General features: G+C 36.4%; 1 protein-coding gene across 1 annotated transcript; it reads right to left on the bottom strand.

Annotated features, from left to right (window-relative positions):
• Window positions 1–9,925: 9,925 nt before the first annotated feature.
• On the bottom strand, window positions 9,926–11,647 carry LOC107648061 (protein TILLER ANGLE CONTROL 1). The gene is made up of 5 exons (XM_016352082.3): window positions 11,298–11,647; window positions 11,169–11,217; window positions 10,510–11,084; window positions 10,307–10,427; window positions 9,926–10,179 (listed from the first exon to the last, which is right to left on the bottom strand). The coding sequence occupies exons 1-4, from the start codon at window positions 11,301–11,303 to the stop codon at window positions 10,323–10,325; spliced, it is 735 nt and encodes a 244-aa protein (XP_016207568.1). The 5' UTR covers window positions 11,304–11,647; the 3' UTR covers window positions 9,926–10,179; window positions 10,307–10,322.
• Window positions 11,648–12,033: the final 386 nt, after the last annotated feature.

Genomic DNA, 12,033 nt, shown 5'->3' with positions numbered 1-12,033 from the left:
TAAATCATGAGGTTGAAGCCAAATTTAATTGATTTTTAATGATTTATAAGCCTTGTGAATTTGGTGATACTTTGATTGGTTGTTTTGATTACTTGTAGGTAAAGAAAGAAGAAAAGAAGAAAAGCGTGGCATAAGAAACGTGCCCAAGAGAGGAAAAGTGTGGCAAAAAAAAATCAAAGAAGAATGGAAGCCAAGTTGAGAAAGCAAACTGAGCTTCACAAAGACAAATGGGAGAAAGTAAGGCACCAAGCTAAGTTCAAATAGTTAACTGAGCACTAAAGAAAGCAAGGAAATGGCATGAAGCTCAGTTCACTAAGTGAGCTTTATCGGGCTCCTTCAAGAATTAATTCAAAGCAAAATTCCCATGTATGAAGCCTCAAGGTATCGAACTCATGAACTCAAGGAAGGCAAGGAATGTTCCTCACAAAGAAAACAAAAGAAAATGTCCAAAAATGCTTCCTCCAAGGTTCGAACAAGGGATCTCTCACTACCAAGCTTGCAAGGAAAATAATCCAAGATGCATTGGCCAAGGTTCGAACCAGGGAGCTCTTTGAAACACAAGGAGGAGCGCCACTTTTAATGCAAGAAAATGAGCCAAGATGCATTCCATAGGGTTCGAACCAAGGAGCTCCATGAAAAGCAAGGAAGGAGCGTTCACTCCTCCAAGGAAAATAAACTCTCATTTGCTCCCACCAGGATTCGAACCTGGGACATTGAGGCCGAAGGCTAAGCGCTGCATGGAAAGCTTAGTTGGTTTTCCCAACCGAGCATTACCTCCCCCCAAGCGTCCCACTCTTTGGCGCAACAAATGCTCACAAGGGAGCTTGTCATGCGCACCATGACACGGCCGTGACACACAAATTGACGCAACAAGGAGCAAGCCAAGCGCACCATGACATGGCCTAGAGCTCAGTTCAAATTTCCAACTGAGCTCTAGTGTCACGCATTCAATCAAGGCTGGGACACGCACCATACTTGACACGGGCAGCACACTTGAGTGCTCAGTTGGTTTTTCCAACTGAGCTTACCCCTGGGAGGTGCAATATTGGGCTGAAAATTGAATTAAAAATCCAACTTAATTCATTTCTTCACCAAATTAAAAGCCCATCCAAATTCCAAAATTCAAGAATAGAAAGTGTATAAATAGGATCTAGTTTGATGTAATTAGGACCTCTAGACTTTACTTTGAATTTTCCTTTTAATTGTCATTTTCATTTTTGAGCTTTTTACTTTTGAATTTGGATCTTAGAGAATTTGGAAGGAGAATTGATCTCTCTTCTTCCTAGTTCTTGCTTGAGCACTCTTTACTTTTCTTGCTTTTGATCTTGGGTGAAGAATTGAAGAACTTCTGTTTCAATCTCACCTTGAGATCTTGTTTAATCTTCTGCATAATTGAATTTCACTTTCTGTTTATTGCTTTATTTTCTACTCCTTCTGCAATTTAATTTCCTTTATTTCTTTTGCAATTGTTCTTGTTGGATCAAGGAAGGATTTGAGATCTAGACTTGTTTTCTAGTCTCTTCCACTCCTGAGATCTTCAACTTCTTTTAATTTGCTGCAATTTAAGCACAAGTCATTTTCTGTTTTAATTTCCCAAGCATTTCTACTTTTCTGTTTAAATCTACTTTACTTCAATTCACCTTCTACTCTTCTGTTTAATTGCAATTCACTTGTTCTTGTTTAAATTATGCAACCCCAATTCCCAATTCCTTTTATGATTCAAGCAATTTACATTTCTTGCACTTTAAGTTTCAGCCATTTATATTTCTTGCAATCTAAGTTTCTGCAATTTAATTTACTTGTTCTTTAAGATTCAGCTCATTTACTTTCTTTGCTCTTTAATTTACTGCAATTTCCCCTTTTCCCTTTACAATTCATGCAATTTAGTTTCTGCAAATTAAAAATCACTCAACCAATACTTGATTCGCTTGACTAAATCAACCACTAAACTAAAATTGATCAATCCTTCAATCCCTGTGAGATCGACCTCACTCATGTGAGTTATTATTACTTGATGCGACCCGGTACACTTGCCGGTGAGTTTTGTGTTGGATCGTTTTCCACACATCAGGGCCTATAGTTAATTTAGAGAATTATGCTATAAATAATAGGGATGTAAGTTATCGAACCGGACCAAAAATTATTGTAGAACCGAACTGAATTTTATAACAACTGAAAGAAAAACTGAAAAAACTGGTTTTTTTTGGGTTTTTTCGAACTAAACCGATCGGTTCGGTTCGGTTTTTGGTTGCCTTTGCTGAAACCGAACAGAACTGAACCGAACCGAAGAGTGAGGGTTCAGTAGCGTGTGTTTTTACTGAGTTGCCCTTTAACCTAGTATAAAAGGGCCAATCAGCCACAAGCCCACAACGGCACAACCCTAGCTTTCTTCTTCTCCTTTCACGCGAACCCTAAACCCAGTCACCCACAAAACACTTCTATCTCCCATTCTTCCACGGTTCCACCTCCGACCTCCATGCTTGAGAGAAGGAGAGCTTGAGGGAGCCAGAGAGTGCTGTCCGCCATCAAGGAAGTCGCCTATCGTCGCTCGAAGTCGTTCATTCATCGCCGTCGCAGGGTCGCCGTCGCAACAAAGCCAAAGCCGAGCAGCACTCCAATCCAGTCCGTCGCTGAGCAGCAATCCATTCGACGAGCGGTAGTCTGTCACCGAGCAGCAGTCCATCGCCGAGCAACAATCTAGTGGCTGAGCAAGACGCCAGTGGCCGAGCAGTCCAACTCAAGCAGCACGCCAGTGGCTGTTTAGGTTTTTAGTATGTTTTAAAATGTGTTTGTTGTTGTTGTTTGCTAGACAGTTTTAATTGTCTTTGTTTTATGTTTAATTGTTGGGACAAGTTGAATTTGTATTGAATTTATATGTGATATACTCTTGTTATTCTAGTTTATTGATGGTTTTAAACTTGATTTTATGGTAATTTAAATTCTGAATATTAGGTTTCAAAAAACTGAAAAAACCGACCGAACCAAACTGTTATTGGTTCGGTTAGGTTCGGTTCGGTTGTCCAGACAGCAGCAAACTGAACGGTTGATATCAGTGTAGAACTGAACAGGTCGGTTTGGTTGGTTTTTGGTCCAAAACCGAACCAAACCGAACCGATTACACCCCTAATAAATAAGAATAGAATGTAATAGTGTGGATATGCATGATGTAATTAGAAATTAGAAATTCTAATTCCCCTCTTGGTCTTAATCCTAGAGATCTTTATTTTATTCTCTCTTATTTCTATCCAATTCTCTCTATCTCTTGATACAATATCATATCAAATGATGCTTTTATTGAGTTTCATGCCAACGGCATCACCTCTTTCCTTAGTGGTTTAGATTCAAGTCACATTCCTTGGCATGATGCTCTTCTAATGTTCGACGGTGCAAACGGTTATTGCTGGATTCATTGTGCTTGAAACCTGTGGAATACCAGAGGAACTCAGAGGCTCCACGTTTTCAGGAGGTCGCCGAGAGACTGATCGGCCGCGATTTGACATGGTTTCGGCTCAGGCGACAACGCAATCTGCGCTACAAGAAAAACGTTGAGTACCGCCAGATTTATCGGCGAAAATACAAAAAGAATCCGCTGGTAACTTTATTCCCATCGAATTTTACGTCGGATTAAATCCGACGGTATAAACCTTGCCGGTAAATGTTTACTAGCATATTTTACTGTCCACTGGTAACTTGCAATAGATTTAGCGGCGGATTTTAATGGTTTAGGGACGAAAATCCGATGAACGCTAACGTTTTAAAAAATTCGATGGTAACCTTGGCGCCATAAGTTGAGTTCTCGCACCACTGTACCGTCGAATTTTTTCAATGGTAAATCTGACGAAAGTTTGTGTTTTTTTTTTTTTAAATAACCCCGATGATTGCTATTCTCGGAATTTTTTGTTGGTAAATCTACCGGTCGCGTCAATTTTTTTATTTTTCTTCCAATCTATAATTGTCTTCGATAGTTAATAATTGCTCGTCAACTCTCAATTAATAAAGAATAAATTAGTATTTTATCTGACAACAGTAATTTATGTCAGATGTAAAATATCAAATATACAAAATCTAAACACGAAATGAAAGTTTGATAACGAAATACATATGATAGAACTATATTCAAATTAATCTTATTTAGATTCATCATATTCTTTCTCTGGTTCATCATCCTCCTCTTCCGAGGTAATTTTCTGATCATCGAACTCGTCTTCTTCTTCTTCTTCTTCTTCTTCTTCTTCTTCTTCTTCTTCTTCTTCTTCTTCTTCTTCTTCTTCGTCTCAATCAACCCCGTCTTCTTCTTGAAGATTGTCGTCGTCCAGTGGTAATGTGTCATCATCCATAACAACCGACCTAAGGGTAATTGGATCACCAATATCAACCACTATTTTCGAAGAAGTTAGGTCATCGATTTGGAAAGGTTCTTGACCCTCTGTCCCATCAGACTCGATGCGACCTCTTGACTTAGTCTTAATCACGACCACCCAACTAGACTTGCATGGCCCCAAGTAAGGCAAATAATATACTTGTCGTGCATTTTGAGATAGAATAAAAGGATCATAGTGCCTATATTTTCTGGTCACATTTACTTCAATGATATTGTAGTCCTTGTGCTTTCCTGTTCCTTGTCGCGAACTTGGATCATACTATTGACATTTAAACACACACACCTTGTATGTAGTGCGACAAAAATACTTTAGTTGAATTATATTGTGCAACACACCATACCAATCAGAATGACTACCGCTTGAATCTCCATGAGCCCAGACTCTGGTGTTATCTATTTTTTTTTCAACCGACTATTATAACGAATGGAACTAATATCCATTAACATTATATATCGGATAGCTTGTGCCCTTGTTCATTAGGCCCCAACTAAGTGCAATTAGTTCCCAATCTGTTATGTCAGCTAGATGCACTCTGACGTATTCTCTGAACCAAAGGGGGAAATTGTTCAGTAATGTATCAAGATTTCTTTCTTGGAATAACCTATAATATAATAGGATAAATAAGAAAAGTTTAGTGTACTGAAGTTTTGATTAGATGACAAAGATAGTATTTTATTAAATATAGGACATATGAAGACTTAAAAACTCACATAAGGTACGGTGAAACCTAGTCACAGTTAAGCAACACATGAAGATGTGTGGCACCGATTTCTTTTTTCTCTAACCAATATTCACTACCTGCGCCCATTGTAACTCCTTCCGGAAAAAATATTGGTGGATAGGTTGGTCCAGCTGACAAGGATTCTCCCCTCTCATCATTCCTTTCAACTCTTATTCTATGTGACTCAACATGAGCCTCAAAATAGAAGGAGTAAAATGCGAATGTTTCTTTAGCTAGGAATGCTTCACAGATACTACCCTCGATCCGAGCTTTGTTCTTCACAGTGTACTTGAATGATCCAATCATCCTCTCAAATAGGTACATTCACCTAAATTAGATTGGCCTTCATACTCTTGCTTTGTACGGTAGGTGAATATTTAAGTATTCCATGACATCATAAAATTCCCAAACCTATTGAAATTCGAGACAGATTGATTAATTTCTTACTCATCAATTTTTTCATATTCTGTCCACATCCAATACCCATCATTGAACTCATTACGGTAGAGGTGAAGTGTTATATCCGAAGGTCCTAACCATTTAGTTAGCTGACACTTATAGCACGAGCACCTAGATACCCTTTGAGACATAAACGGTTCCATGTTGAAGATATACACAATAAAGGTGTCAACCCCCTCAAAGAATTCAGGTTTTAAACCCACTCATCCACTGTTATGCTTATCATACATCCATAGACGATGACTTGGAATCATCTTACAATAAACACTCTAGAATTCAACCAACAACACAACTTATTAAAATTTTTAAAAAATTTGATTTTCCCTATCCATGTCTCATATAATTAGAACCTCCCACCAAATTTAATTATCATTTTCTCATAAACCAAACATGTTTTAAACAATTTAAAATAAATTTCGGCAGAACTTTCCCTTAATTCGGTGACATCCACCAAATATATATACCAATTTCACAGAAAAATCAGCTGCAGACATAAATTAGAATAAACACATATTCAATAATACATCAACTCATAACCGTTCTAGTGCATAACCCCTTATAACTCCACAATTTTTCAATAAACAAGAGTTTCGAGAAGGCACCTCTATGCGACCTTCTCCCACGCTTTTGTCCTAAAACACTATCCTAGAAAAAGTAAGTCCGGCATAAAAATTAAACAATTGATTATATTTAGAGATAGAAAACCAACCTGAAACACGGATGCACATATTATAGAAGAAGCGAACTCCAATTGATCTAAGAGAAAATAGCATCGTATGTCCTAATAGAAAAGACAACTTATTAAATTCAAAAAGTGAGACTAATTCAACAAACTACATAAAATCTTCCAACAGCTCAAGCATTCTTAATCTCACCATACTTAACCTACCCTAACTTAACTTAATATTTATTTACATTAAATTAATATAATAAACCCTAAATCACAAACATCATTACATTAATTTAATCAATAATTTAATAAAAATCCTAAAATCCTAAACTCACAAAACAATTTAAAAAAATATAGCAAAATTATCTTTAATGGTGGCTACAGGATGGTGAAAGCGTGGTGGTGATAGAAGGCGGCAATGTCAGCGACAACATGACCAATATCGATGGCCACGAACACGAACAACAGTAGCGCGGCGGTGGCGACAACTCCACCAGCAGTGAGGACAACGTGCAGCGGCAGTGACAACGGATGCTCCATGTGGTGGTGGCAATGTCAGCAGCTTCAACAGTGAAGAGAGAAGACGAGAAGAGAGGGAGCAAGAGTTCGTAGAAATGAGTGGGAGGGGTTTTGTATTTGAATTTTATCCCAATTTTACCGTCAGATTTACTGGCAAAAATTTTCACCGATAAATTACCTAAACGCCACATTTCACTAAATCATTATACTGGCTAAAAAATCTGACGGAAGATCCGCGGGTAAAGTTGGCGCTACTAAAATAAGATTTCATGCCACTAATTACCGTCGAATTTAGTGGCAAAATAAAAAATTCGAAAGTAACCAATTATGGGAACGAAATGTTGCTCATATCCAATGCAAAAAATTGCCACTGAATCTGCCAGTAATGTCCGCCGCTAAATCCGACGGTAAATCTGATGGTATTTGGCATTTTTCTTGGAGTGCCGATGGAAGATTGGCCGACCTTTGAGCTAGCATTACTACATTGTTACCAACCAGATTTTTCACCAGTATTATTAGATATTGTAGCAAACAACATTTCAGATCAAGAAGTTAATTTAGAAAAGCAATGTCCAAATTCAGATATCAATCACACAACAACTTAGCAACAGCAGGACATAGATTTGAAGTTTCAATTTTGGAGGTTCCAACCACAACAGATCTAGCACTTACAAAAGCAAACAATTATAATTCAATTCCAAAAAATACAAATAAGAACGATGATAAAATTACAAATGAACCTAATAGTAGCGATACTATGTGAATTGAAGGAGATCGATCGTGGTTCGAATCTGTGATGGTGTGCAGAGGAGACCTGAGGACAGATCGCAATGCGGGAGGGGATGACGAGCGGTGGTTTCTTCAATGGGAGGTGCCGAACCCCTGGATGACGTCACATATGATGATGCGAGGAGGGATGTGAATGGCTGCGATCTGTGATGTTTCCGAAACAATGATGATGCCAGGAGCAGCGCTGAGGTCGACACTTTTGCCGAGTGAAAGGGAAAAGCATGTGGTGCTCCAGTAATATTGGTGAGTGCTCACGCCATTGTAACCACCATAGGTGCCGGAGATCTCCAACCTTGTGGATTTCATCAAGTCTCTCCGATCGTGGCGAATCCACCACCACTTATAGTGGCTATTTTCTAGTTGGATCACAAGGGAGGACGAAACGGCGACGGCTTGCAGTAGCAAGCGACGACTTCGGCAAGAGGTCGAGATAACACCACAGCGAATAGCAGAGAAGAAAGATAGAGGAGGGACAGCGGTGTCGGGTGCACTGGAGGGAGACCGAAAGCACCGCAGATCGCCGATTTTTCCATGGGAGCTCGCGACGCCCGGCAATGTGTGGGTTGTAGCTACGGTTGCTGGTCCCTTTCTGATCTTTACCTTCAGGAATGAAAAAGAGGGGAAGGAATTGCCCCTTCCTCATGGGTTGGGTCTTTAGTTGGTGTGCTCAGTGCAACTTTATTTTTGCAAGGTGGGTCAGCTATTGGGCCAATTTTCAAAAAAAAAATTTGATATTTTAATGGATCTAAATGTTTTTAAACAATGAGATCTTGGTGGTAAATTTTTATTTTTTGAACAGTAACATAGAAAATATTTTAGGATTCATGATTTCTTTTTTTAATTGTAATTCGTATTTATATTTTTAATTAGAATTTATATTTTCTGCAACCTTGAGAGCAAAATTATTTTGAAGGAGAGGATAATGTTAGGATTAGTATTGAACTTATAACTCATTTAAAGAATCATGCTATAAATAGGAATAAAATGTAATAGTATGGGTATACTTGATATAATTGAAAACTCTAATTCCTCTCTTGTTCTAATTCTAGAAATTTTTATTCTATTCTTTCTTATTTCTATCTAATTCTCTTTATCTCTTGATATAATATATATCGTATCAAATAATCATACCAAAACTCGAAAAATTTTCGAGTCACATTAACACTACAAAAGAACATAGAAAGTGCATGTGAATTTGGGGCCATCGTTTTTTATTGTTCATTTTATTTTCAATTTGTGTTTCAATTCTTTAAATTATGTTCTTCATTTATGGTCTAGTATTCAAGTATTTTTTTCTAGTTTTAATTTTAATTTTGTTTCTGTTCATATTTGATTTTATTTCTATTTACATTAAAAAAAAACTTGTTATTCAATCAATAATACAATGTTTACATTTTCTAATCTACTGCTTGCAAAGTTTATTTTGCTACCTATAGTTGATAAATCTCAAGGTCGAATTCTAAGAGGAGTCGTATCTGTTCCGTGAATTAAAATCTTTATACAACCTTGGTCGACACTTTCTATCGAGGTCAAGAAACCATAATCCAAGCAAAATGCTATCAATGTCGAGAAGATAAGGAGTGTTCACAGATTGGATTGGATATAGCCAAAATTTTTGTCTGATCCACACTAAATTAAACTCAGTAAATCAGATCGGATCCAATATCCGTACTTTTTATACTCAGAGCGGATATGAGACATATCCGCAAAATAAAAATATATTAGAAAAGCTTATTTCTATAAAAAAAAGTCAATAAAATTCAATTTTTCACTCTAATAAAACTTTTTCTTTCATTTTTTTTAAACGGTTTACTCCTAAAATATTATTAAATTAACTTTTCTTAAATAACAAAAATAAAATAATATACTATATAAATAATAATTATTAATGACAATAAAACATAAATACAACATATATATTTTTTATTTATTTATTATTTAGTGCGAATTTGCGAATATAAATGTGATATCCACGATTTGATCTAATTAGAATGTGAATTGAATTATATCTGTAAATTGCAAATCAAATGCGTATAAATACTATGGATTTGAGGATATAATCTGATTCATGACTACAAAAAAAGATATATGATCTAATTTCTAGCAACTTGTCTAACACTTATAAGTGTTTATATTTGTTAAACATTTTAAAATGTCAAAGTTTTAATTTTCAATGAATTATATGTACAATTTCAAATTTTGATTTGAGTTTATAAAATGTTGCCATTTTTAAAACACTGATAAGAATGTTTAGAGTGGCTTCAATTCTTCAATATTATTATTTATTCATTTTAAAAAGTTGTTAATGTTCAAAAGTTACCATAATCATATATATTTTTTATAAAAACAAAGTAAAAGATGGCTTCCAATAAAAAAAAAAGTTACAAAAATAATGATCGGAAATAAAATCCCACAACGACTGAAAACAATGATGACTGGATTCGAGTTTAGACACATGGATTCCAACGAATACAAGTGGAGGAAGAGCACAAAAGAAGATCACATGATTCAATTCCATTGTTCATAAAGTACAAAAAAGCAAAACCTGAAGCATATATATTTAACTTGTCATAAACTAAATTACTTGGTATTTTCAGATAAACAGAGACAAGTTCCAGAGCTTAACAACTCGCCAGCCTCTGCATTAAGACCAAGATGAAGAGATATCAAATCAAAGCTGCTAAGACATTATAATTATGTATGTGAACGAATTGAAAGGAAAATAGATAAAATGAGGAAGCTAGCTAGGGAGAATTTGAGGCTAACCAGCTATGTTATTGGATTAAATTAGAAGCAAAGAAGCTGTGTCGTTAGTGTCACTGGTTTTGGGATTCTTAACATCCAGCAGCTCCGGATGGATTTTTCTCTTTAACATTTTCTTTATCAACTGCCCAAATAAAATCACTTAATTCAATTCTTGAAGAATTCAAAAACAAGATCACATGCAAGAGGAAGAAGACGACACTTACTTTCTTGATATCTTGAATTGGGTGTGGGTTATCCTTGTTAAGACCACGGGGAATGAGCTTCTTGGTGAAAGACAGTGCATGCATATGATGCTTTCCTTTCATGATACTACTTTGTTTTTCATCTTCATCAGCAGTTGAAACTTTGGATTTCGCACCCTCCATCTTCACATCTGAATCCGCTAAGAATAAGTCTGCTAATGTGATCCTTTCCCCTTTCTTCTTCTTTTCCATTTCCTCAATACTATTCTCATCAGTCACATCAACTTTCTTCACTTCTTCGAATGTGCTCTGCATCAATGGGTTCACTTCCTCATTATCATCTTCACCATTATAGTTCTCCTCATCTTCTTGTTCTTCCTCTTCTTCCTGGTCTTCTTCGCTTTCGAGTGCGTAGTACTGTTTGTTTTGGCTGTAGGAGTTGATCAAGGGATCACAGCCAAGAGTGCCAATGGTCAGAATCCCATCTTTCCAACCACCAAACAATTCAGCCAATGCTACTTGTTTCATCATTCCTTCACTATCCTCATTATTGCTTCTCATAGGTTCAATGTTTTTCATGTTGGAAGCAAACCCATCTGATGAGTAAAAGCTAATTATTAAGCAACACACAAAAAAGAAAAGAAGTTTACAGAGAGAATTAGGCTTATGATGAACCTTACCCTTGAGAGTGGTGCTATGATGAAATCTTTTATGCACCCAGTTGACTATCTGCGATAATGATAGATAAAATGATCAAGCATAGGATAAAAATTGAACACAAAGTGATTAGTAGAAATGCGTGCAATGACCTTCATGATGGTGTTCCCTTCTCTGAGAGTCGGGTTGTGGAGTCAGGGAGGTACGTCGAAGGAGGTCAAACTTGATGATGATGATTATGATGTGGAACAGCAACAGGAATAATCAATGGGGAAAAAGAAAAACATTCATATTCATAAATCATAGCCATAAGGGATCAGAATGGTTCCTTGAATTACGGTTTGCCACGTGGTATCCCCATAATGTGCTCCTATATGGTTTGGTCTCAGTGGCATCATCGATGTGCTCAAATTCTTTTTTGGCCTGTGTTTGCTGTAAGCCAATCCCTGATGTGAAATAATTGTAAACTGTTCATGAATACTTTTGATCTCCAAAACAAGCTAAGATTTGGTCATGGTCACTGTTGGCTATCTGAATGTACTTTTGAGTGAATAATTGGATCAGTATTCAGTACAGTACAACTAATAAGAAATGTATGCAACTGAGTACAAGAAGATGAAAATATTGAAAGGACACTCAAGAAAGACGAAAAGTAAAGTAATTTAAGTCTACATTTGGCATGATTTACCCACCAAATTGCATTATTATTCATCATTTCATTATTCACCAAGTTGCTAGGATACAGATTTCGACTTCCCGTTCTGATTTTCTTCTAAATTATAATTGTTTAACAAAAAGTGAAAAAAAAAAAGATTTATCAATGTTTGTGGTATATAGGCATAAGTAGGAAGCAGCTAATGGTAATAGGTGAGCATGAGCATGTGTTAT

This window comes from Arachis ipaensis, chromosome B6 (genome assembly GCF_059453495.1).
Source record: "Arachis ipaensis isolate K30076 ecotype BB chromosome B6, ASM5945349v1, whole genome shotgun sequence".
Taxonomy (NCBI): domain Eukaryota; kingdom Viridiplantae; phylum Streptophyta; class Magnoliopsida; order Fabales; family Fabaceae; genus Arachis; species Arachis ipaensis.
Note: the sequence above shows the minus strand (reverse complement) of the source record. Positions and strands in the feature narration are given on the sequence as shown.